Below are 27,704 nucleotides of genomic sequence, written 5' to 3'. Positions count from 1 at the left end.
AAATAACAAGGAACATAATTATAATGACTTTACCAGATTATTATTTATTAGTTTGTTTGAAGGTTTAGGTATAGTAAGTATGGAATGCAAGATACAGAACAGATACAGTCTCTTCCCTCTCCCCCTGTCCACCAGCAATTTTCAGAGTCAAGAGGCTGGCTGACAGTAGAACAATTCTTGACAGTTATGTAGTATATTTGCAGAATGCCTTATAGTATGTTATCAAATCCACCTGCCACCCCTTGTTAAAAATATCTACATTTTAAAAATAGAAAATACAAATTTAATTCTGTTATATCATTGCCTCATTTTTTGGTAACTAGATTGAAATTTCAGCTCCAGAATTTTTTAGTTGTCTTCAAAGTTTCCTCCAGTAGGAAAAGTCTGTCACTTATCCTACATAAGGATTGGGAGGAATTCCTTTGACCCCCAGGCCAGTTATCTGTTAAAAAAAGAGAGGAAACCATGATAAAAAGTAATTTACAAGTATTATTCAAAAGCATTTTCATGATTTATATTATATATTTAGCCACCTATTATTCTTGTTTTATTTCCTATCATACAAAGGAATTACTTGATTAGGTAATTATGATTTAATTGTTCACACAGGTAATAATCATTTACAACTAACTTGGATTTAAAACTGAATTTATTTCTATTATCTTCCCAGCTGTTGAAAAAGGGATTTGAATAAAATGATTTCTACGTTTCTTTTCAGCTCAAAAGGTCTATAATTTTTATAGGCGTTTGGTTCATTGCAGAAAGTTAAAAAAACCCAGTAATATTCCTGTGACATTAAAATAATCACCTAATCTTATAAATATGTCTCAAATACTGGTTTTCCAAGACAGTTCTACTGATTCATAGAATTTCAGCAAACACTACTGAAGTAAAAAATATTTTTAATAACTGTACAAAGGAGTCTAAAAATATTGTCCTGAACTTCAGATAATTTTCAGTCTAGAAAATCTAAAATGTTTTTAAATCTAGCATGATAAAATTACAATGCTAAATGGAATTGTGTTTTGGAAGTATGAAAAAGCACTGATCACTCAATTGCTTATCCAAGGATCTCCCGCTTCACCCTTAAAAGAAGTAGCCAGATCACCTTGAAAATTCCACCAGCTTTAGGTTGCTGTAAAAGATCCTCAGGATCCATTCCATCCCGGGCACAGGTCACATACATTTCAGAGTAAAACTTCCCTCCAAAGCAGCATGAGGTTGTTTTATCAACAGGCAGCATCACAGTTTGGAGTCTTTTCCCTAGATCACCAAATATTTTATTTAAAGTCTAGTGCTAGCAAATTTCCAACCTGCGAAAGCTTTCAGGACCCCTTGCAGAGCAATAGAGAAGCTTAAAGAAGATGGTGGAAGTCTTGTATTTAACCTACCTTCCCTGATAATTTATTTATTTTTGAGCAAAATGACTTATATGCACAGGAGAAGGAGTTCTGACTATAAATTTGGGCCTAAATCTTTGGCCTTTATTTCTAAAATTATACAGTTGAAGCCTTTGAATGTATTGCTGTCTAACTTTATTAGTAATGAAGTTTCTGCAGTCCCTAGTGTCTGGTGTTTTCTAGACATGACAGTGATTTCCCATTATGCTGTGGGCTTACCTGTCTGAGGATCTAAGTGAATCACTCTTCCTCCATTGTAACAGGCCACCCAGAGCTTCCCCTCAGCATCGATACACATTCCATCTGGGATTTGTTCTTCTTTCTCCAGCTTGTAAACACTTCTGCGGTTGGCTATGGTTAAAAAGTAAAGAAGGGAAGGGAGGGGAGGGGAGGGGAGGGGAGGGGAGGGGAGGGGAGGGGAGGGGAGGGGAGGGGAGAAAATGAAAAACAGCCCCGACTGGCGTGGCTCCGACCGGCGTGGTGGCTGCGTTGGTAGGGTGTCATTCTGGTCTGATTCCTAGTCAGGACACATGCCTGCGTTGTGGGTTAGGTCCCTGGTCAGGGCACATATGAGAGGCAACAGATCGATGTTTCTCTCTCACATTGATGTTTCTTGCCCTCTCTTTCTCCCTCCCTTCCCCTCTCTCTAAAAATAAAGAAAATCTTTAAATACACTCACATGCTCCAAAACAATAGGTCACTCAATACTGAGCATCAAACAAAGAGTAATCAAGTTGATTATAAATACTGATCACTTCTGCTTATCCAAAGTCTGGTGTATGGGCACAGCAGGCAGGATGATTGAGAAGGATTCCTAACTCTAAACAATGTCCAGAAATGTGAATGGGCATCCCTCAACAAAGGATTTTTACCACATGATTTGGGGTGGATTCATTCCCTTTAGTTTGGGTACAGACATGCCTGTCTGAGCTTTCAGAGGAGGAGAGAAAAAAAGAAGCAGAATTTTTAATAAAATACCAATGGATCTTTTTGATGCTGACCTGAACTGAAGCCCTGCATGCCTGCCTCAAATATACTTCAATCTGCAATTAGACCTCTGCTATTTTATGAGTTCTGTTTCTACCCAACTGAATGCTCCATAATCACCTTATCAAAACTAAATATTGGAAGTGTTTCTTTTTGAAAGGAGAAGTGTTCTGAAACCAACTAAGTGATCTTAAAGGGTGAATCATAGTATACACAAAACAAACATCAAAATCCAGAAGAGCTTTACATTACAAAATGCAGGTCATTACAGTAATAAAATTGGGGTGTTTAAACATGTTAAAACCATGTATAAGTAAAACAGTAATAAAAAAGAGTACTGCTTATTTCTTTTTAAAAATTATATTCTATTGATTATGTGATTACAGTTGTCCAAATGTTTCCACCTCCCCACCCCCTTCACTCAGGACCCTCAGGCAATCCCCACACCATTGTTCATGTCCATAGGTCAAGCATATAAGTTCTTTGGCTACTCCATTTACTATACTGTACTTCACATCCCCATGGCTATTCTGTAACTACCTATTTGTTCTTCTTAATCCACTAACTTCTCCCATTCTCCCCCACACCCCTCTCATTTGACAATCATCAGAATGTTCTCCATATCCATGACTCTGTTTCTGTTCTTCTTGTTTGCTTAGTTTGATTTTTAAATTCAATTGTTGATAGATATGTATTTTTGCCACTTTATTGTTCATAGTTTTGACCTTTTTCTTAAATGAGGCCCTTTAGCATTTCATATTATAATGGTTTGGTGATGATGAACTCCTTTAGTTTTTTCATGTCTGAGAAGCTCTTTATCCGCCCTTCCATTCTAAATGATAGCTTTGCTGGGTAGAGCAATCTTGGCTGTAGTTCCCTGCTTTTCATGACTGAATATTTCTTGCCAATCCCTTCTGGCCTGCAAAGTTTCTTTTGAGAAATCAGCTGCCAGTCTTATGAGAACTCCTTTGTAGGTAACTAACTTCTCTTCTCTTGGTGCTTTTAAGATTCTCTCTTTATATTTAACCTTTGGCATTTTAATTATGACGTGTCTTGGAGTGGGCCTCTTTGCATCCATCTTGTTTGGGACTCTCTGTGCTTCCTGGACTTGCATGTCTATTTCCTTCACCAAATTAGGGAAGTTGAATTTCCTTATTTTTTTCAAATAGATTTCCAATTTCTTGCTCTTTCTCTTTTCTTTCTGGCAGTCCTATGATGCAAGCATTGGGCTACCTGAAGTTGTCCCAAAGGCTGCTTACATTATCTTCATTATTTTGGGTTCTTTTTTCTTGTTCTGATGGGTTGTTTTTTGCTTCCTTATGTTCCAAATCATTGATTTGATTCTTGGCTTCATCCTTTTAACTGTTGTTGATGGGGGACTCAAAAATTGGAAAATTTTAGTTTAAGTAGTAGCTAATAAGCTTAGTAATCAATGCAAGTAAAAGCTATTGTTCCAGGAACTGAAGGTATGACCCACCCTGACTCCAGGAGATCATAAGCAGTTCCACCTTTGTGCCTCAGGAAAGCTGCAAGCAATTCAAGATAGTATCTGGGCCATTGTGCTCCAGAGTGAGATGACCATTACCCAGGACACAGCTAAAGATTACTGCCCAGAATGAGAATGCTGCAGGTTTTTTAATCTAATTAACTTTTCCCTGAATTCTAAACCCCTCACCTATACTTTGTCCTCCTTATAAAAGAGCCATTTAAAAATGGAATTAAGATGGTTTGTTAGGGTCCCTGCCATCCTCTCAGATTGCTGACCATCTGAATAAAGTGCCCATACAGATTCAGCCCTGGCTGGTGTGGCTCAGTGGACTGAGTGGGGGCCTGTGAACCAGGGGGTTGCTGGTTTGATGCCCAGTCAGGTCACATGCCTGGGTTGCGGGCTGGGTCCTCAGTTGGCAGTGTGTGGGAAGCAACTGATGGATGTATCTCTCGCACACTGATGTTTTGCTTTTTCTCTTTCTAAAAATAAATAAATAAAATCTTTTAAAAAAGATTCAATCCCTATAACTGCTTATTGGGTCCAGTAGGTGACAGGCAGCATGAACAGCAGATTTTCTGGTTTGTTTGCCTGTAAATTGCTCTTTATTTCAATTAGTGTATCCTTTGTTTCTGACTGGGTCTTCTTTATGCTGCTGAGGTCCTCGTTAAGTACCTTAAGCATCCTTATAACCAGTGTTTTGAACTCTTTGTATGATAGATTGCTTATTTTCATTTCATTTAACTCTTCTGGAGTTTTTGTTTGTTCTCTCATTTGGGTCATGTTTCTTTGTCTCCTCATTTTGGCAGCCTCCCTGTGTTTGTTTCTATGTGTTAGGTAGAGCTTCTTTGACTCTGTGTCTTAGTAGCATGACCCAATGTAGTAGGTGTCCTGTAGGGTCCAGTGGCACAGCCTCCCCTATCACCCAAGCTGGATACTTGAGGTACTCCCACCATGTGGTCTGAGTATACCCTCCTCCTATAGTTGAGCCTTGGTTGCTGTAGGCAGGTCAATGGGAGGGATTTACCCATGCCAGTCAGCTGTAAGGATTGGCTGTGACCACTGACCATCAACCTATGCTCTCTTTGTAGGATTAGCTGTGTAGGGGCAGGGTAGTGGTACTCCAATGTAGTTGTTCACTGGTTATGCAGGCTCTGGGGTTTCCCAGGTGGTGCAGGCCAAGGTCAGCCTCCCACCTCATGTTTTGCCCAGGGTCCCACTGCCTGAGGTAGAGAGAAATCTGAGAGGGCCACTACTTGTGCTCAGCTTGGATATTCTCAGGTGAAGCTAGGCTGCAAACCTAGGCTGACTGCTTTTAGTGTTGTACCTGGGACCACTTAGCAAGAGGTACAGGGGCCGGGGGCTCACTGAGGCTGGCTGTTGCTTGTTTGAAAGGATTTAGGAAGCTGTGAAGTATGAGCCAGGACTGGCCATTCATATGGAAAAGTCACTGTTACCAGCTGTAACTTGGGTGGGATGGTGTCTCAGGGTATCTCTAGGTTGGGACAAACAGTGTTAGCCAGGTTGATGGAATCTTATAATGGCACCTGCCTACCAGCTATGTGGCCCTGCCTGACTTTCTGTGTAGGAAAAAGCTGGCCCCCAGCTCTTGCCTTGATGCCAAACATTTCAGATTCTCCCTATATTCCACTAGTGCCTTTCAAGCTGCTACCCTGGTTCTGGAGCTCAGAGGGTGTGTGTCTAAGCAAGTTCATGTGTGGGTTGTTCAAGAAGAACTGCTTGGGGCTATAGAAGTTTCTTCCACCAACTCAAGCCCTTTTGGTCTTTGCAGCCAGAAGATATGGGGACTTATATTCCTGGCTCTGGAATCCTGGGCTGGGAGGCCTGGTGTGGGACTGGGACTCCTTGCCCCCAAGGTATCCCTCCCAAATTTTTATCCACCAGAAGTGGATGTGGGACTAGCCCATTCGACCTCTCCACACTCTCCTACTGGTCTGGATGGATGTGATTTCTTTAGCTCTGTAGTCATCAGACTTCCATTCAACTTGATTTCTGATGGTTCTGAATCAAGAACACTACATATTTCAAAGCAAAACAGCTGTTCTGGAATGTTTTATCTGTGATTAAATCTACACGAGAATCTTGTGATATTTTTCAAGTCATTTAATTATTGGTTTTGCTCTTGTGGTTTGGCACCTTTCATGAAACAATTTCAAGTACTCCCTTCTTAAATTCTTCTCAATGATTCCTTCCCTTGCAGTTTCCAACTATGGGTCATTTAGAGCCCATTGACGGACTTGAATAATCTGTAACTACTTTTTTTTTACTTTTCCATTTTAAAAATTGTTAATTTGTCTCTGAGCACTTGCCTATAGTTAACTAAAGTGAAAATAAGAAATATCAACCCCAAATTCTAAACTTCTGTTCCTCTATCTCATTCTACTGTATATTATTTGCCTTTAGGCACCTCCTGGTAGAACAGGATATATTTATAGTGAGCCTCTTTCTAGTGATGGTGGCAAGAAAGAGGATTAAAGTTCTATCCATATTATGCCAACTGTGGCCACATTTAGCTGTGTTAAGAGCCATGGCTTGACTGGCATCATAGTCAAGTCTCTGTAATCATTACCATACTGGGATAATAACACTGGAAAGCTCTGTTTGACAAATTTGACCTTCTCACACGAGTGGAGAAACAGGCAGCTTACTAATGAGCAGTATTAAGAAAAATGATGAAAAAATACATACAGATCTTTCCTGTTTGCAGGTCATAGTCAAAGGCATCCACTGAGTAGGACAGGCTGTCAATGTAATAGAAGATTTTGTGGTCCAGGGACCAATCCAAACCATTGGAGATGTCCACCTGGTCAAAGTACTTTTCCACATGGTGGTCAGGAAAGAGGGAGTACAGGGACCCTTGGTGCCGTTCTAGAACTGCCGGGGCTGTTTCTTCAGCCATGGTGCCTACAGAAATCAAAGACCACTGAGCTCAGCCCCACAGCATCTTGCCCATGGCAATAACACCTTTTCTCACCAGAGTTTCTTCCCATGATTAAAGTAAGGAATTTATACAACCCCAATCAGGGTCCTATTTTTAAAAAAATAATCTTTATTGTATTTTTCCATTACCATTTAGTCCCCTTATACGTCATTCCCCCCCAGCGATCACCACACTGCTGTCTATGTCCATGAGTCCTTTTTCTTTTGCTCAATCCCTCCACCCCCTAACTTACCCAGCCCCCCAGGTCCTATATTTTTTTTAAAAATGACAACTACCTCGCTTATAATGCAAATCAAAACTACACACATTCTAGTTCTAAATAAGGAGTACACGTGCTCCTACTTCATTTTCTTCCATTGAGCACAACTACACAACTATACAACCTGGACAAAATGTATGGTATAGCTGTTTGAGAACTTTGAAAAGCAAATATTAGGAAGCTCAGGAAAGAACACCAGAAATTGAACTGCCACCTAGTTGGTGGTGAGTTCTCCATTGTATCCTCCAGTATGTCCCAGGTTGAACTCAGTACAGCCTGAAAACTGCAAGTGAATACTGTGGTGCACACAGACAGAGATCCAAGAGAAACCCTCTAGATCTGGTTCAAGGAGCAGAAAAGGAAATTCCTGAGGTTCAGAGAGAGCAGGAGAAATCCCCTGGTAATTTTCTACTCCCTTTTCTCCATTCTGTCACACATTGGTCGTGAGGCAATTCTGCAGCAAGGGGTAGCAACAGCAGAGTGTCCAGCAACAGGAAACTATAGGAATCAAAAGTCTGAGGGAAGGGGACATTCTTCTTCATTTGGTGAAGCTACAGTTCCAAAAGGGCAGAACCAAACAGGGCTTCTTTTATATTCTGTCTCTCTCTGTCCTCCTGCCACTTGGTCTTGGAGGCAGCACAATCATAGGGATGGGTGGTTTCTGGTTGGAGGAATAAAAGGAGAACTCAGGCAAACTGGAAAGTACCTGGAGATAGCGAAGATGGATGCTGCACAGGAATGCAACCCCACAGAACTGTCTGTGATCTCCTGGACTCATCTTCTATTTGTACATGCATGGGTCTGATTCTAATTAGCATACCAAGGACTGAGAGTGGTGCTGTGGGTAGAATTCCTTCTACATCTCAGACTGACCACTGAGTGGTATGCATGTGGGACAAATCCTAACGGCATCTAACAGAAAGCAGGTTGGGACTTGTGGTCTGAACCTAAGCATACAGATTGCTTGCTAAACTAAATACACAAAAATTCTCCATAGTATTTAAACAAGACTCAAGGTCTCATAATATAATAGTAAAAATGTCCAGGATACCATCCAAAATTACTTGGCAACACAAAGAAGCATGAAAATCTCAACTCATATAGAAAACAAGCAACAGATGCAGAAAACAAAATGGTACAGATGTTAGAATTATTTGACAAAGACTAAAGCATCTCTTATCAGCAATTTGTAAACAGTCTTGAAACAACACTCAAAATAGAAAATATCACCAAAGAAATAAAAGATATAAAGACTAATCAAATGAAAATTTTAGAACTGAAAAATAAAATAAATGAACTAAAAAATCTCACTGAATGGACCCAATATCAGAAAAAAGAAGACAAAGGAAAGAATCAGTGTATCTGATGGTAGAACAATAGAAATTGTCCAATCTGAAGAAAAGAGTTAATAAAGACTGAAAAAAAATGAACAGAACTTTAGAGACTTGTGGGACAACAACAAAGGGTTAACATATATGCCACTGGATTCCTAAAGAAGAGGAGAAAGAACAGAGGGCCAAAAAATATTTGAAGAAATAATGGCTCAAAATTCCTCAAGTTTGTTGAAAAGCAAAAAACTATAGCTCCAAAAAGCTGAGCAAACCCAAAACAGGATATATCCAAAGAAACCTATACCCATATACATCATAATCAAATTTCTGAAAACTAAAATGGAAATCCTTGAGATCAATGAAAGAAAAATGACATAATAAAATATAGAGGTATAATGATTTCAATGACAAGTTTTCATGAGAAAATATGGAGGTCAGAAGGAAGTGACACATTTTTAATTTGCTGAAAAAAAAGTGTCAACCTAAAATTCTATATTCAGTGAAAATATCCTTCAATAATGAAGGTGAAATAAAGACATCCTTATATAAAGTACAACTGAGAGAATTCATAGCCAGTAGACCTGCTTTAAAAGAATTGCTAAAGGAAGTTCTTCAGACAGAAGGGAAATACCAAAAGGAAGCATGGAACATAAGAGATGAAAGAAGAGCAATAGAAACAGTAAACATATGAGTAAGTAGAAAAGACTATTTTTATCTTTAATTCTTTAAAATTTTCTCATTGTAAAAGTGAAAAGTACACTTTTGGCAAAAATTACATATTCTGATGGGATTTTCAGTGTATGTATATAAAGACAAATATATCATAAAGAGGTGATTACCAACTGAAGTGGTAAAATATTGGTTCTAGAGAGACTGAAAAGTTAACTATATATTTTGCAACCCCTCCAGCAATCCTTAAAAAAACTATACAAAGAGATATAGTGAAAAATTACAATAAATAAATGAAAATTGATTCTAAAAAGTGTTCAAATAACCCAAAAGAAGGAAGGAAAGGGGAAACAGAGGAACAAAAAATACAGAGTGAAAGAAAACAAATAATAAAATGGGAGATCTAAGTCAAAGCATATCAATAATTACATTAAATGTAAATAATATAAATACACCAATTAAAATAGAGACTGTGAGAAGGAATTAAAAAAAAACTTAATTCTCACCTGAGTATATGGTTATTGATTTTAGAGAGAGAGGAAGGGAAAAAGAAACATTGATCAGTTGCATACTGTACATGCTCTGACTGGGGATCGAACCTGTAAACTTTTGGCGCACAGGACGATGCTCTAATCAACTGAGCCACCTGGCCAGGGCCAGAAGGAATGTTTTAAAAACTTCAACTATATTGTCTATGAGAAACTCACTTTAAATATAATAATATAGGTAGCTTAAAGGTAAAAGGATGGAAAAATATATACCAAGATTTCCGGCCAAGATGGAGGCATAGGCAGACACATTGTGCCTCCTTGCACAACCAAAAGAAGTACAACAACAATTTAAAAACAAAAAACAACCAGAAATGACAGAAAATTGAACTGTATGAAAGTCTGACAACCAAGGAGTTAAAGAAGACACATTCATCCAGGCGAGTAGGAGGGGCAGAGACAGGCAGCCGGGTGGAAAGGACTCGTGGCAAGGCGGTGGCTGGCAGACCCAGTGAGGCGGCCGATTGTGGAGTGGGGTGTGCAAGGCTGCAGCTGGCCAGAAAGGCAGCAGCGGGTGGACCTGGTGAGGTGGCGGATTGCGGACTGGACAGTCCCACATTACCACGCAGATAAACTGGGAGAAACAACTGGGAAGCAGGAAGGACTGCGCAACCCAGAGCCCCAGCGTGGGGAAATAAAGCCTCAAACCTCTGACTGAAGACACCTGTGGGGGTTTAGGCAGCAGGGAGAGACTCCCAGCCTCACAGGAGAATTTGTTGGAGAGACCCACAGTGTCCTAGAATGTATACAAATCCACCCACCTGGGAATCAGCACCAGAGGGGCCCAATTTGCTTGTAGGTAGTGGGGGAAGTGACTGAAAACCAGCAGAGAGCGAGCAAGCACCACTGGTCCCTCTCAGACCCCTCCCACACATACAGCATCACAACCCAGCCATGTGGGTTGCCCCGCCCTGGTGAACACTTAAGGGTCCACACCTTACTACATAACAGGTGCATCAAGACCAAAAAAAAAAAATACCCAAATGAAAGAACAGATCAAAATTCCAGGAAAAATACAACTAAGCGATAAAGAGATAGTCAACCTATCAGATGCACAGTTCAAAACACTAGTGATCAAGATGCTCACAGAATTGGTTGAATTTGGTCACAAATTAGATGAAAAAAACGAAGGCTATGCTAAGTAAAATAAAGGAAAATGTACAGGTAACCAATAGTGATGGGAAGGAAACTGGGACTCAAATCAATGGAGTGCACCAGAAGGAAGAAAGAAACATCCAACCAGAAAAGAATGAAGAAACAAGAATTCAAAAAGAATGAGGGGAGGCTTAGGAACCTCCAGGACATCTTGAAACATCACAACATTTGAATTAAAGGGGTACCAGAAGGAGAAGAGGAAGAGCAACAAGTAGAAAAGTTATTTGAACAAATAATAAAGGAGGACTTCCCCAATCTGGCAAAGGAAATAGACTTCCAGGAAGTTAAGGAAGCTCAGAGAGTCCCAAAGAAGTTGGACCCAAGGAGGAACACACCAAGGCACATCATAATTATATTACCCAAGATTAAAATTAAGGAGAGAATCCTAGAAGCAGCAAGAGAAAAGGAGGCAAGTTATCTACAAAGGAGTTCCCATAAGACTATCAGCTGATTTCTCAGAAGAAACCTTACAGGCAAGAAGGGGCTGGAAAGAAATATTCCAAGCCATGAAAGGCAAGGACCTCCATCCAAGATTACTCTATCCAGCAAAGCTTTCACTTAGAATGGGAGGACAGATAAAGTGCTTCCCAGATAAAGTCAAGTTAAAGGAGTTCATCATCACCAAGCCCTTATTAAATGAAATGTTAAAGGGATTTATCTAAGAAAAATAAGATAAAAGTATGAATAGTAAAATGACAGCAAACTCACAATCATTAACATCCACGCTGAAAAGAAAAACAAAAGAAACTAAGCAAACAACTAGAACAGGGACAGAAACACAGAAATGGAGATCACATGGAGGGTTATCAACAGGGGAGTTGGAGGGGGAGAAAGGGAGAAAAGGTACAGAGAACAAGTAGCATAAGTGGTAGGTAGAAAATAGTCAGGGAGAGGGTAAGAAAAGTGTAGGAAATGTAGAAGCCAAAGAACTTATATGTACGACCTATGGATATGAACTAAAGGCGGGGGTGGGGGGGTGGGAGGGGGTGTGCAGGGTGGAGGGGCGTGAAGGAGGGAAAATGGAACAACTGTAATAGCATAATCAATAAAATATATTTAAAAATATATATACCATGCAAATATCAATCAAGAGAAAAGTAGAAAGGCTATGTTAATATCAGAAATGTTATATTAATATCACACAAAGTATATTTACAGCCAAGAAAATTACCAGAGGTAAACTGGACTACTACACACTGAAAATTCACTAGGGAGGGATAGTAATTCTGAATGTTTGTGCTTAACAACACAGCTTGTAATACACAATGCAAAAGTTAGAACTGAAAGGAGAAATAGACAAATCCACAATACTAGTTGATGTCAGCATCCCTCTCTCAGTAATATATACAAGTAGAGAATCAGCAAAGAAATAGAAGAACAAGTATTGGAGAGGTTATGGAGAAAAGGGTACCCTAGTGCACTGTTGGTGGGATTGCAGACTGGTACAATCACTATGGAAAACAGTATGGAATTTTCTCAGAAAACTAAAAATGGATCTGCCTTTTGACCCAGCAATTCCACTGCTAGGATTATATCCTAAGAACCCTGAAACACCAATCCAAAAAAACCTATGCACCCCAATGTTCATAGCAGCACAATTTACAATAGCCAAGTGTTGGAAGCAACCTGGATGCCCATCAGTAAATGAGTGGATCAAAAAACTATGGTACATTTACACAATGGAATTCTATGCAGCAGAAAGAAAGAAGGAGCTCCTACCCTTTGCAACAGCATGGATGCAACTGGAAAGCATTATGCTAAGCGAAATAAGCCAGGCAGTGAAAGACAAATACCATATGATCTCACCTTTAACAGGAACCTAAACAACAAAACAAAGAAACAAGCAAAATATAACCAAAGAAACTGAAATAGAGAACAGACTGACAGTATTCAGAGAGGAGAGGAGAGGGAATTTCAGGGGAAAAGGGGAAGGGTTTACAGGAAGAAGTATAAAGGACACATGGATAAAAACTAGGGGCAGGTAGAAATGGGAGGGAGGAGGGGAGGGCTGGGTGGGTGGGTTGCAATGGGAGATAAAAAAAAGAAAAAAAAGAGAAGTGAGATTATGGACACAAAAAGAAAGAAATAGAAGAACTGAACAGCATCAACCAACTGGATCTAAGGACATTTATAGAACACTCCACTCAACAGCAGCAAAATACAAATTCTTCTCAAGTGCACATGGTATATTTACTTAGGTAGACTCGAGTGTGCAGAGCAAAGTTTGACTCTAAGGAAGAAACTGGAAAGCTCATTTACTTTACCAAGCTCCATCTGAAAGAAGAGTGAGTTAGAGGATAATGGACTAAAACTGGAAAGCCTGAATAGCAAGCAAGACATGATAAATTATCCCTGCTGGAAAGAAGGATGCTCATATGGCAGTTTTTTCCTATAGGGCGGTTGGGTTTGTTTCATTAATATTCCTCCCCATTATCTGCCTCAGAAGCTCTTTCTTAGTGGGAAGGAACAACCTGGGGCATTGGTTTATACATTGATAACCAGCAGTGCGCACAGACAGGTCAGACTTTGGGTGTGGTGACATCTCCAGAGTACTACCCCAGTACTCAGAGTACTCTTGAGTACTCCATCTAGACTATCAGATGGCCCTACCCTTGATAACCAGCAGTGCGCACAGACAGGTCAGACTTTGGGTGTGGTGACATCTCCAGAGTACTACCCCAGTACTCAGAGTACTCTTGAGACTCCATCTAGACTATCAGATGGCCCTACCCTTTTCTGGTCCAGAGACACCTCTCAGCACCTGCTTAAAGCTATGAACTCTCTAGAAAAAGGTTCTCAGGTGTTTCTGGCAGAGGCACACAACCAGTATATATCTCATAATGATGCCTACAATTTCAAGGGGTCTCCTGAGGGCACAGGTTAAGAACTGGGGGCCCCAGGATAAAAACCCAGGCCTCTGAGGGCATCTTTATTTTGTCTCACAAAGTACCACAGAATTGTAAACTTCTAGCCATAATGGAGTGAGAAAATCTATTTCAACAGGAGGTGAAGTATCCAATTATATTTCTTTACTCTGCAGAAATTACTGGCAGAAGGGCTTCCAACAAATTTTCATCTTCAATCTGTCAACCCTGTCCTGGACTAGCAAGATGGGGAGCAACCCACAGCCAGCTTCTCAGATCTTACCTACCTTTCCATGTTGAAAGCAAACAGAGCCAGGACAGCATGATGGATAATGGGAGAGGGCAGTGTGGGGAGGTGAAAACAGTAGGGATTTAGAATCAACTTCAGCTAATTTATAGGGTTGTTATGATGGGAGATAAATGGGAAATAGCTATGAAATGTATTATTTAAGTTCAAACTGTAGTTGAAATTCATTTAAAGCTACATATAAGCCATTCTTCAACCATCACAGTAAGGATTGGTTCAAGCGAGAATCATCAAAGAACGTAAAACCTAAGTGAGAAATTTTAATGAGGACTGGGGTATTTGCTTGGATATAAAGTATTTCCCCATTTTGTAGCCAGCACCAAGATGGCCCCTAATGGTCCCTGACTCTCAGTATTCATACCCTTGTACAGTTCCACCATTGCCTGTGTGACCTACAGCACATGGCAGAAATGATGCTATGCCACTTTCAACATTGGTTATAATAAAACTAGTCTCCATCTTGGTCCCTCTGTCCCTCCTCACTCTCTCATCACCAGCTTTGGGAAAAGCCATGTTCTAAGCAGCCTTATGAAAAGGCCCACTTGGTAAGGGACAGAAACCAACCCCCTGCATGAATGAGTTTGGAAGCAAATCCTCCAGGTTCCTTAAGAGACTCAAGACTCAAGCCCCAACCAACAGCTCAACTGCAATTTCATGAAATAACCTTGAACTAAAACCACCCAGATTCTTGACCTTCAGAAAGGGTGTGAGGTAATCAATGTTTGTTATTTTAAGCTATTATATTTCAAGGTAACTTGTTACATGGCAGTAAATAACAAATCCTACAAAATGTTTATAAATTGCAATGAGATAATAACTGTGCAGTAGGGAAATTTGAGAAGACTTTGATTGGGTGATCAAAACTAACATTAGCAATTAGGGACAGATGGTATCCAGAATGGATACCCCAAGAAGGGAAGAATATCACCTATGCAGTATTCTAACCATGAATGTATAGCACCAATCCAAACATAAGGAAACATCAGAAAAAAACATAAAAACACGAAGAACATGAGGACTGTTGTATTGAAAAAATGGGAGAGTTGGGTTGGGACTGTATTCTTTAAAAATGGCAATGCTGCCCTGGCTGGTGTAGCTCAGTGGATTGAGCACTGACCTGTGAAACAAAGGATTCCTAGTTTGATTTCCAGTCAGGGCACATGCCTGGGTTGCAGGCCAGGTCCCCAGAATGGGACACATGAGAGGTGATTACATATTGATGTTTTTCTCCCTCTCTTCCCTTCTATCTAAAAATAAATAAATAAACCTTTGGGAAAAAATGGCAATGCTATATAGCCCTGGTTGGTTGGCTCATTTGGTTGGAGCACTATCCCATACACTGAAAGGTTCCAGTCAGAGCACATACCTGGGTTGTGGGTTTGATCACCAGTCAGGGTGCGTATGTGAGGCAACTGATTAATGTTTCTCACATCAGTGATTATTTTTCACATCAATGTTTCTCTCTCTCTCAGATCAATACACATATCCTTGAATGAGAATTTAAAAAAATGGCAATGCCATAAAAAACAAAGGCTATATTCTATTCCAGGTTAAAGAGACATGACAACTAAATGCAGTACATGAACCTAGACTGGATTCTGTACTGGAAGGTAAAATGCCATAAAGGACATTAAAAATTAACGAAATTGTCAATTAACAAAACTGGCTGGGGTCAGGTGGAGTGGTGGGGGGAAAATGCAGACAACTGTAATTGAACAACAATAAAATAATTAAATAAAAAAAAACAAAAAAATGAATTCAAGTTAAAAAAAACAACTGAAATACAGATAGCATGTCAGGTAAAATACTGTATCAATGTTAAATTTCTTTAAGTTGATAACTGTACTGTGGTCATGTAAGAATATGTCATTTGTCTTGGGAAACTCACACTGAAATATTTTATTAGTAAATGCACATAATATCTGCACCTTATTTTCAAATTATTCTGGAGAAAAATTTGTATATGTAGAAAGAACAAATGGAACACAATCCTGACAATAGGTGAATTCAAATAAAGGGTACACAAGGTGTTTGTATGAATCCTAATTTTTCTGTAAATTTGAAATTATTTCTATTTTAAACATCAACAATACTTCTGTGTTTAAAATTTATTTAAAAGAAACACACAAAAACCCCCTTATTTAAACCACAAACTACCATACAAATTTTAGTCTCTGTTAGAGACATAAACTGAAAGGAATATCTATGAAGTTTTTCTCATGAGATTTTTTTAAGTGATACAAATTACCCAAGTAATAATAAAATAACCCAAGATCAATTATATACAACACTTTTACCACTAAAGCAGTGAGACTTTCTCCCAAGCTCAGTGTAAGTAGGTGCTGAAGATAAATCATACCAGCGAAGTATCTACCAGCGGGATCCACCTTCCCATCATTGAATCGATTGTTTTTCTTGTCTTTCTCTACTGTGGCCAAGACAGTGACTGACTGATCTTCCCAGTTCAAAGCACAGAACTTTGTTCCAATTGTGGCGACATAGCCTCCTAATTGGCGGAGAGCCACAGAGCTGACTGGGGCATCTGCAGAGGCAAAAGCAACAGTCAGGATGTAGCAAGCAGCCCAGAGCCAAAGAGCACGCTGAAACTATCCTGCTACCTGGCATCTCTAAGAGGATTGCAGTTCTTTTGACAACTGGAGTGCTCTCTTCCTTCTGTTGAATAGTGAAGGCTACATAACCAAGAGTATTTGTTGACAATAAACTCCATGCACTGTTCCTGGACAGCAGGGACAGAAAGGTGAATGAAGTCCAACTCTATTGGAAGCTTCCAATCTAGCAGAGAAGTTGAAACACAGTAGCCACCACACTTTGGGGCAGGCACCACATCAAGTTCAGAGGTGAGATTCCTAATGGGGGTTGGGGGGCGAGGTAGCACCAGAGCAGTTGTCACAGAACAAGAGATGCTCAATTTGCCTGACCTACAGGAAATTCAGAGACAAACTCTGTTTAGTTCTAGCAACAAGGTTTTGTGACAGCCTTCTCTCTCTCCAATAGAGGACTTTCTTTTTTAAGGGACCCTATTTAATTAAAAATTAAATAATTTAAAGTAAATATTTATTTAATGTAATTAATCAAGTAAAGTTCATTTGATTAAAATATTTTATTGGAATGTAATTAAATTTAACTAAAATTTTTATAATTAAAAATTGTTTCTCAAATCCTTTTTGGAAGTAGGCAGGATAAAAGTAACAAACAGAAATGTAGATGCAGTGATAAAACAGTCACATGTCTTCATTATATTACTATATTTTGTAAATTTAGGTTTTCTGGGTTTAATACTTTTTCTGTGTATAAGGAAACTTTTTTTAAGTGGAGAGATTGATTACCATGATGGGCAGTCATGGGAAACAAATCTTATTTAGTGCAAGGTGCTGGGTCCTCAGGTGCTCTGGTAGCAGCTCCCTAAAAGCCCTGTTCAGAAGATTTTGAGCCATTGAGGATCCCAGGGAATGTGCACGACACTATTAGGCAGGTGACATTCTCATTAGGGATCCCAGCCTGTGGCTTGAGGCTTCTTTTTTTAAAAAAATTATTTACTTATTTTTAGAGAGGGGGAAGAGAGGGAGAAAGAGAGGGAAAGAAACACCAATGTGTGCTTGCCTCTTGCACACCCACAACTAGGGACCTGGCCTGCAATCCAGACATGTGTCCCGACTAGAAATCAAACCAGTGACCCTTTGGTTCCCAGGTGGGTCCTCAATCCACTGAGCTACACTAGCCAAGGCATGAGGCTTCTGTTAGTTTTCTAAGTTACTGCTGACACCACAAACCTTTTCCATGCTTTAGGGAGGGGGTTGCAGATTAGGGTAAGAATATACTGATAATGTGTGCCTGCTGGGAAACAGACTAGGAAAGGCATGGGTCCCTCTCCTCACTCTGACCTCAGCAGTCAGTAACTTTGTCTCCAGCCTTAGACATATTCATGAGTGAATTAACAAACAAACAAACTACTCCATCTCATTAAAAAAAAGGTTTGAGGTCCCCAGTTCTGGGTTGAGAGTGTCCTTATGCTACATAAATGTCTGGTATCTCTTCTTGGGAACACAATAATGAAAACAAGAAACTTCTTCCTCTATGGCTAATCAATCAAGCCCATCCTCTTGGGCCACAGAATGTCATACACCCTTCTTCTGGAAATCACATGGCTATAAGCAGAATCACACTCAAAGGCACTGGAAATTCTGTTGTGAATCCTACTTTGCAGAGTGAATACATAGTCCTGGTTGATGATTTATAAGTCCAAAGCCCTTCTTTTGATATTCAACAAAGGGATATACCTGTTATTTTTTTTTAAATGAAACCGTTGGTTTGACCCAAGGTAGATAGCAGTCTCCAGCTTTCAATGCTGTTATCTGAAGGTGTTAAGGAAAGATCCTGCGGTGCCTCATTGTCAGAACAAAATGGGGAATGCTGCTTCTCACCCGCAGAGGAAGAGGGAAGTATTGATCCCCCAGAATTTACTCCTGGGTTAAAGTGGGAAGACACAGACAGCAAGACAATCCAGAAGTTTTAAAGCATATTCAGCACACTTTAACAAGAAGGTCTCAGGGGAATGGCACTCTAGGTAACTGCTCCTCCCAAGGGAAAAGATGGCTGGCTGGGTGGATCTGAGTCTGGCCTTCATTCTTACCCACGGTCATTCGATGAACTTGCTTGCTGAGTGAATCCCACCGGCACACCTTTTTGGCAGGAATATCTACGAAGAGCAGAGAGTTGGATGCTTCTTCCCACACTGGAGACTCACCACACCGGCAGTTCTCAGGCAGGACACACTCAATATTAATGGAAGACATTGTCATGGGGGAGATCTACTGAAGGTGACAGAGACAAAATGAAATGTAATCTCATGGAGCAAATTTAGCACATCTGTCTTGAGTTTCTGGTAAGCTTTTAGTACAGACTGAGTTGTTTTTATTAGAACTGGAAAGGCTGAGTACATTTTCCCCAAATCAGAATAAAATATGCAATGTGGCAGGGAGAGATGTATCTGAAAAATAACAGAGTTATAGATGACAGCATGAGACATCTTCAATCAACTTACCAGGGCTTTTTTTCAAGCTATCAGAGACAGAGAGAGCGAGAGCGAGAGCGAGAGCGAGAGAGCGAGAGAGCGAGAGAGGGAGAGAGAGAGAGTGAGAGAGTGAGAGAGCAAGAGAGAGAGAGAGAGAGAGAGAGAGAGAGAGAGAGAAACACTCCAACATCCACACCTTGGCACTGGTGACCCTCAGAGAGCCAGCTGCTCAGAGCAGGAAGCAAGGCTGCTCTTTATGTAAGCACACACCCTAGCCCCTAAGGTGGTTGAGGGGGTGGACAGCTCCCTGATTGGTGGCTCCTCTGGGAGTCTGCAGGTCACCTTCTTCTGCTACCCTCCCCATCTGTTGATGTTGATTCACTTCCTTAACTGCTAAAAGGCCAGAACCTTCCCACTTTGCATCTTTTCTGAGCTGCATTTTAAAATATATGTTTATCAGTGATAATATACTAAACTGGAATTAACATCCATTTTCAAATTCAGACAATGGAAAGGATGGAAAATAGAACATCATCTGGGCACACTTGTAGGAACTGACAGACCCTCAGCTATTTGTTGCTGCCTAGTAAGGCACTTCCAGTGCCAGTTTGGCAAGAAGTCTCGTACTCCGTGGGCAAGAACATTCTATGCTGGGACTTTAGGCCAGAGACCTTGACCAACAAATAGGAAGATGCAAAAGAAAAATTATCAAAAGAGTAAAATCATTACATAAAAACCCATGTGGGAGAGGAAAAAACAGGCAACTCCAAGAGCCTTCTCTTTCCCAAACTCTGCTACCCTGGTGCTTACAAAAATCTCCCAAGTGTTCATCCTTCTCCCTGGTATCTATCTGATTAGAAGTAAGTGTAAACAAGTGTTGGAGAGGATGTGGAGAAAGGGGGTCCCTAGTGCACTGTTGGTGGGACTGCAGACTGGTACAACCATTATGGAAAGCAGTTTGGAACTTCCTCAGAAAACTAAAAATGGATCTGCCTTTTGACCCAGCAATTCCATTGCTGGGACTCTATCCTAAGAACACTAAAACACCCATACAAAAGAACCTTTGCACCCCGATGTTCATAGCAGCACAATTTACAATAGCTAGGTGCTGGAAGCAACCTAGATGCCCATCAGTAAATGAATGGATCAAAAAACTATGGTACATTTACACAATGGAATTCTATACAGCAGAAAGAAAGAAGGAGCTCATACCCTTTGCAACAGCATGGATGGAGCTGGAAAGCATTATGCTAAGTGAAACAAGCCAGGCAGTGAAAGACAAATACCACATGATATCACCTTTAACAGGAATCTAAACAACAAAACAAAACAAAACAAAAAACTAGCAAAATATAACCAAAGACACTGAAATAGGGGATAGTCTCACAGTGGCCAGAGGGGAGAGAAGGGGGAATTTCAGGGGGGAATGGGTAGGGATTACAGGAACAAATTTGGAGGACACATGGACAAAAACTAGGGGTGGGGGGTAATGGGGGGAAGGGGGGAGGGTTGGGTGGATGGGCTGGAACGGGAGTAGGGGGGAGAAAACTGTACTTGAACAATGATTGAAATAAAAAAAAAAGAAAAAAAAAAAGAAGTAAGTGGCCCCACATATGGATAGGCAAATTAATGAGGGTGTGGGCAGGAAAATAATCTATGGTTTAATATTTCCTTCAGTAAACAGCATTTTTAAATAAGAAACACACAGCTCTAATTGGCCTCAGATGCCAGTTGCCAGTGTCACAGCATTTGCAATCTTCATGTACTGTTAAAAATTGGCACAGGCTGTAAAGATCTTCATGCTACAAAGCCCAAGTCAGACAGGGGGCTTTCACAATAGTAGCTTTTAACCCTACCCTCAGCTCTGGCTGTTGTGGCCCAGTGGATTGAGTACGGGCCTGCCAACCAAAATGTCACTGGTTTGATTCCCAGTCAGGGCACATGCCTGGGTTGTGAGCTAGGTCCCCAGTAGGGGACCCTGAGAGGCAACCACACGGTGATGTTTCTCTCCCTCTCTTTTTCCTTTCCTTCTTCTCTGTCTAAAAATAAGTAAGTAATCTTTAAAAATAAATAACCTCACACTCACTTATGCTGCAAGTCCTGACAAATGTCCCCTTTCTGCCTGGGCTCTTTGTTGCCCCTGGCCCCAAGGAGGGGGTCGTGACTGAAAATGGGTAGTGGGGTAGGGCGGGGGTGGGGAGCGGGGACGCGGCTCCTGCTACCCCTGGGTACCTGTACCGGGCGAGGGGCCGCTGTGTGCGCTCTCTGGTAGCTCCGCTCCGACCTCAGGTGACAGCGAAGCCCTGGGAGGTTGAAGGCAGTCTGAAGGCAGTCGGTGTCCTTCCCGCTTCTGTGGTCAGAAAACCAGACTGAGAAGGTTTAGCTTGGGTGTCACCTGACCCGTTTTCTCTAGTGAGGGGGCAGGGAGGCCGGGATGGTGACTTCTAGGTGGCTCAAAGGTCAGGCAGTGGAGCTGGAGGGGGCCTGGGCTTGGGCGGAGATACCACGACTGGGGGGAGGTGTTTGGCGGGGCGGGGGCGGGGGAGAGGGGTGGGACCTGCAAGCCCCAACGCCGTCCGTCAGGGCGGGGAAGTAGGGCGGAGTGAACCTAAGTTGTGGAGTTTAGTCGGATAGCTGAAGTTTCTTTCCGGGACAAAAAGTTGTTAAAATGTCTAAGAGAGATTGGCTGGAGGGTCAGATCAAACGAACAGGTCAATCAGTAAGGAAAAACCAAAACAGTTAAACGAATCCTCTCTTCGTAGTGGAGAAGACTCTGATGGCTGGTGGAGAAGAGGAAAGGCTTGATTTGATTTGATTTAAAAATGAAGCAGAAAGCCCCTGGCTGGTGTGCTTCAGTGGGTTGAGCGCCCACCTGCAAACTAAAAGGTCGCCGGTTAGATTCCCAATCAGGGCAAATGCCTGGGTTGTGGGCCAGGTCCCCACTTAGGGGCATGTGAGAGGCAACCAATCGATGTTTCTCTCCCTCCCATCCCCTCTCTCTGGAAATAAATACATAAAGTCTTTTAAAAAATAAAAATCACGCAGAATAAACTATCCTAAATGGCCCTCAGTTTCCCATTCTCCAATGGAGAGCCTCAGTGTAGTCCTGGTCCTGCCATTTCACCATCCACACTTCCTCTAAATAACCCACAAATTGAAAACATTTTTTAAAAAGTAAGAGAAGGATGTAAACAGAATGGTAGTTGCCCTTGGGGAATGGGAGCCAGGGATTAACTGTGAAGGGGAGTTTAGGGAATTTTCTGGGATGATGGAGCTGTTCTGTATTCCTGATGGGAGCTTTGAGTTGCACAGGTGTATGTCCTCTCAAACATCATCCAGTAGTACATTTGAGATTTGTGCATTTTATTGAATGTATTGAATCCAAGGTCAATATTCCTCATTATTTATATCTGTCCATCTAGTGTTCTATTCCTTGCCATCTGCACTCACCTGAAACCCCCTAATACACTCAAATCACAATCAATCATTATAATTCCCTTTAATTCACCAAGGACGAAGGGCCAGAAACCAACATCCAAAGGCACAAGGCTATAGGCAGGCAGGTGATGGTTGGAACAATCTTAGCTCAAAGTTTAGGTTAGTAACTTAGATTAACTGGAATTTACAGCCTCAAGTATTTCCCCTTCACTCTGGGAGGTACTTAAGACAACCACTCACCCATGTCTCCATTTACAGATGAGGAAACACAAGTCTACAAAATGAAGAGACTTTCAGAGCCACATATCCAGCTGGGAAAAATCTGGTAAATAGCCCAAACAATTAGTAGAAAAATAAGAACTTGCAGGACACTTTCTTGGGTGGGACAAAGAGTGGGACTGTGACCTCCAAGTGTCAGAAACAGGTTTTAGATCACCTTTTTCACCATTGTGGAAACTGATGCTCATGGATGAAGAGTCAACTGTCTTTCCTGGGAGTTACAAAATTCATTTGTGCTTGCCTCTTCTTCTCAGGAAAACAGGTTTCATAGGAGAGGTGGTAGTTTTAAATATCTGAAAGTCTCTAACAATTACTTCAAATATACTGGAAAAGTTAGTGTGTTGCAGGTGGACGAAAGTCTGATGTCCACATAAGAAATGGTATCCCAATGGGGCACAGACTCTACTAGATGCATAAATATTATTTTGTATGAGCTAATTATATGCCCCTTGAAATGGGCAGATATCATGAGTGGAGTTCAACAGTTCTCACAAGGAGTGTCTCTGGAGAGAACAAACAGGCATTATAGACAGGCATAACCTAAATATTAGTTTTCATTCTTTATAGACTAGGCTTTTAAAAAATATTAATTTATTTTTAGAGACTGGGAAAGGAGGGAGAAAGAGAGGGAGAGAAACATCATGTGAGAGAGATACATCGATCAGTTGCCTCTTGCATGCCCCCAGATGTGGACCTGGCCTGCAATCCAGGTGAGTGCCCTGACCAGGAATTGAACCAGAGACCTTTCAGTTTGCAGGTCGGCACCCAATCCACTGAGCCACATTAGCCTGGGCTATGGACTAGGTTTTGCTGATAGGATTGTAATGACCTCAGTAAAAGCATTTTTTGATGTGAGGTCAATTTCAAAATGACCAAAGTTTGGGATTAATAAAGTGAGGGAAACAAGAAGCAGAAGGGGCCCATAAAAGGAACTGTATCTTGTAGAGCAGTGATTTACAACTGGTGTGCTGCAAGAATTTTTAAAACATGCAATACCTGACTAGTCAGGGGCACTGAGTTCTTTTCCCTTAAATTGTCAAATTTAAAAAATGACAACAGCCAACACAACAATAGCTGTACAGTGTGAATGGATAAAAAAATATACCTATATTTTTTGTTGGACCGGCAAAAAATATATTATTGGGTCTGCCTCAGAATTTTAGTAATTAGTTTGTGTGCCATGAGATGAAAAGGGTTGAAAAATGCTGTTCTAAAGTGTTTAAAGGAAAATTGATTTTTATCATCAGTTAAATTCAGAGCAGTAGGTATAATCTCAGAAATATCAGATTTTGTTTTCTCTTAAGTGAAACAAGATCATAGAGGGTCAAAAGTCATAGGATATATTGAAAAACCTTTTAGTTGGTTACTGGAGAGTACAAAGTACAATGATAGGCAAGATGAATGGTAGAGAAAGAAAAAAGCTGCTGAAGAATCAGAAAATTAACTTTGGGCAGAAGCTGTCTACTTCTGTAGTTTCAGGAGGGTTCCTAAGAATCCTGCTTAGTGTCTTAATGGAATGGCTGTCCAAGAGTCAGGATAAAGTGATGTATATCTTTTCAGTTGGGAAGCATAAACTTGAGTATCAGTACATTGGAGTTTTATTGCTATGCCAGTTGCTAACAGTACCTAATGTCTTTTCCATGGAGGCTCAACAGTGCTTTTTTTTTTTTCTGATGCATTTTCAGAAAACCAAACCTTCAGATTTGAGATCATACAGAAGCAGCTTAGGCCAGTGTTTTAAAAATGCAGCTTGTACCTGTTGGTGAGCTGCAGGAGGGTATTGTATGAGTTCCCTGTGGTAGTTAGTCATATTAGCTTGTAATAGGGGTAGAGTCTAGGGTTGGAGGTACTTTCCAAATGTGTCAGGTAACTCATTTTTAACTCAGAAGGAGATAACGTATGGATCCTAGAGAGGACAGATCTTGTTGCCATCAAGGAAAATACTTTGGGCCATGGACATTGAAGGAGTTTCTGAGAACATGGATAATTTGGTTTTAGAATGCCATTAGTTTTCTCCATTTTCCTGAATTTATGGATAATAACAGTACCATTCTAAGAAATAAAGATAAAAAGTTATGTTCAGTGACAGGGTTTTATATCTTCTCTCTTACTCAGAAACTGTCCAGGAATTCACAGATTATTTATTAATTAACTCAATCATTTATAAGAGGTCCTAAAGTTACTCTAGTTATTAGAAAAGAATAGCTTAATTCTAAGATAAAGAGCTTTTGATATGAGAGCCTTTAAAAATTAATTTACCATTCAGACTTGGAAATTTCAATTTTAGCTAACATGTTAAGTCCTTGTGATTTGTAGCAATTTTAGAATTTTATAAAATTAAACTCTTTAAAAAAGACATCTGTTATTATCATTCCACTTATTTGTTCATATATATTCACATATATGTTCATATACACACGTGAAGTTATGGAAACAATGGTGACTTACTTAACTCATAAAACCAGTATGGGAAATTCAGACAGTTTAAGTAATTTAACCTTGGTTTTGTACAAATCAAAATATTGTGCTGACATTATTTTTAAATGGTAAACTAATTCTTAAAGACTGTCAGTCATATTAAAAGAATTTACTTGGAATTAAGCTCTTCTTTTCTCATAACTAGAATGGCAAAAGCTTTTATGTAAATATACTTTTCAGTGTCCACAAAAAGAAACATCATTTAATAACATTTATTTTCCTCTTTAACACATCTTTGACAGTTTACCTGGATTAGATATGCTATGTACACATAACAACTGAATGTTTTTGTGATTAGTTAATCTTTAAATTTTGGCAAGGGGGTAAAGAGAGGGAGAGAAACAAAACAATTAACAGGGAGCCAGCTTCAGACAAATATGAAATTATCATTGTAAAAGGCTAATGATGTTTCTTTTTGAAGGACAGGGAAAATGTATATAGAAAATCCATTTTGACAAACATGAGAAAGATAGACATAGATGAAAGACAGAGATTACAGCTGGTTTAGACAACAATTGGGGTCACTGACAATTTTACCACCTAAATAATTTTAAAGCTACCAGTCATTAATCCTTGAAATATAGAAACGAAGCTAACATAGTCTCTTATGTTGAAAAAAAAAGAGGATTTTTATTTTAGACAAAATAACATCCCCATGCACGTTTCTTCCCTTTTCGTTCTAATGGACCTCTTAAGTTAACAATCTTGTTCATGTCAAAAATTCTCCAATGTGGTCATGATAATTTCAAGTTGACCCTAGAGAAATTATGCCAGGTAGAGAATATGAGAGCAGGAAAATATGAAGGAAGCAGGTGTTTAGTAGAGGAGAGTTGCAATTTTAGATATATAAATTCAGAAGAGCCCATGAGAACTTCCGTGGGCCTTAGGGATGGTGCTTGTGCAGTTTTGTGTCTCTAGAGCCTCGCTGAAGGCCCACCATTATCCATCAGAGGCTGCATAAAACCTGATTCTGAGTTGATGAAACAAAGTTCCTAGGGACACTAAAACATAACTGAAGGAGTCCTTTTAAGATTTTGTTTTAATAGCTTTATTGATGCATAATAGTAATACAATAAACTGACATATATAGAGTATAATTGAGCAGTTTTGACATATGTACACATGCCTGAAACCATGATAACCATCAATATAATGGATATATCCACTGGTCCCCAAAGTTTCCTCCTGCCTTTTATTATCCCTCCCTTCAGCCCTCCACACTAACTCCCAGGCCACTATTGATCTGTCACTCTAAATTATTTTTATTTCCTAGATTTTTATATACATGAAATTACACAGTATGTATTGTTTTGTCTGGCTTTCACTCGGCATAATTACTTCAAGATTCATCTATGTTGCTGTGTATAGTTTATTCCTTTTATTACTAAAAGGTATTCCACTTGTGGTATGTAAATACCACGACTTGGAAGCAAATGTTCATATAAAGACTAGTATATGAATATTCATAATAGCTTTGTTTGTAATAGATGAAACTGAAAACAACTCAAATGTCCATCAACACTTGGATGTGATAAACAAGTTATGGTATGATCTTTTTAATTTTAGCTCTTCTAACAGGTGTGTAGTGGTGTCTCACTGAGGTTTTAATTTGCATTTTTCTAATAATGGTGTTGAGCATCTTTTCATGTATTTGCCATTCATATGTCTTTACCAAAGTGCCTATTGAAATTGTTTGCTCATTTTAAAAGTTATTTTTTTTGTTAAGTTGTGGGTCTTGACTTAGTCTGGATACCCTTTATCCAATAAATGATTTGCAAATCTTTTCTCCCATTCTGTGACTTCTCTTCTCATTCCAATAGTAAAGTCTTTCAAAAAGTAGTATTTTTTAATTTTTATGAGATCCCATTTATCAGTATGTGCCTTTATAGAAAGCGCTTTTGGTATCGTATCTAAGAAATTTTTTTTAAGATTTTATTTACTTATTTTTAGAGAGGGAAGGGAGAGAGAGAGAGAGAGAGAGAGAGAGAGAGAGAGAGAGAGAGAGAGAGAGAGAGAGAGAGAGAGAAAGAAACATCAATGTGCGGTTGCTGGGGGTTATGGCCTGCAACCCAGGCATGTGCCCTGGCTGGGAATCGAACCTGGGACACTTTGGTTCCCAGCCCGCGCTCAATCCACTGAGCTACGCCAGCCAGGGCATACCTAAGAAATTTTTGCCTAACCAAGGTTCTAACAGTTTTCTTCTAGAATATTTTATAGCGTTAGGTTTTAAATTTAGGTCTTTGATCCATTTTTAAATTTTATATATGGTATGATGTATGAATTGTAGTTGTTTTATTGTTTTTAAGATTTTATTTATTTATTTTAGAGAAGGGAAGAAGAGAGGGAGAGAAACATCAATGTGTGGTTGCCTCTCACACGCCCCCTATTGGGGACCTGACCTGGTCTGCAACCCAGGCATGTGCCCTGACTAGGAATTGAACCAAGATGCTTTGGTTCACAGGCTGGCCCTCAATCCACTGAGCCACACCAGCAAGGGCTGTAGTTTTTT

General features: G+C 40.0%; 1 protein-coding gene across 7 annotated transcripts; it reads right to left on the bottom strand.

Annotated features, from left to right (window-relative positions):
* Nucleotides 1-18: 18 nt before the first annotated feature.
* Nucleotides 19-21,464, bottom strand: RGN (regucalcin). 7 transcript variants are annotated; one of them, XM_036016323.1, is made up of 7 exons: nucleotides 21,233-21,452; nucleotides 18,620-18,800; nucleotides 16,328-16,510; nucleotides 6,583-6,798; nucleotides 1,620-1,751; nucleotides 1,109-1,263; nucleotides 19-442 (listed from the first exon to the last, which is right to left on the bottom strand). In XM_036016323.1, exons 2-7 carry the CDS (start codon nucleotides 18,786-18,788, stop codon nucleotides 392-394), a joined length of 906 nt encoding a protein of 301 aa, XP_035872216.1. In that variant the 5' UTR covers nucleotides 18,789-18,800; nucleotides 21,233-21,452; the 3' UTR covers nucleotides 19-391. The 7 variants fall into 7 exon arrangements, with proteins under 7 accessions (XP_035872216.1, XP_035872217.1, XP_035872218.1 ...); XM_036016324.1 differs by having other exon boundaries at nucleotides 18,620-18,797; XM_036016325.1 differs by lacking the exon at nucleotides 1,109-1,263 and having other exon boundaries at nucleotides 21,233-21,464.
* Between the last annotated feature and the right edge of the window lie 6,240 nt (nucleotides 21,465-27,704).

Source organism: Phyllostomus discolor, chromosome X (assembly GCF_004126475.2).
Source record: "Phyllostomus discolor isolate MPI-MPIP mPhyDis1 chromosome X, mPhyDis1.pri.v3, whole genome shotgun sequence".
Classification (NCBI taxonomy): Eukaryota; Metazoa; Chordata; class Mammalia; order Chiroptera; family Phyllostomidae; genus Phyllostomus; species Phyllostomus discolor.
Note: the sequence above shows the minus strand (reverse complement) of the source record. Positions and strands in the feature narration are given on the sequence as shown.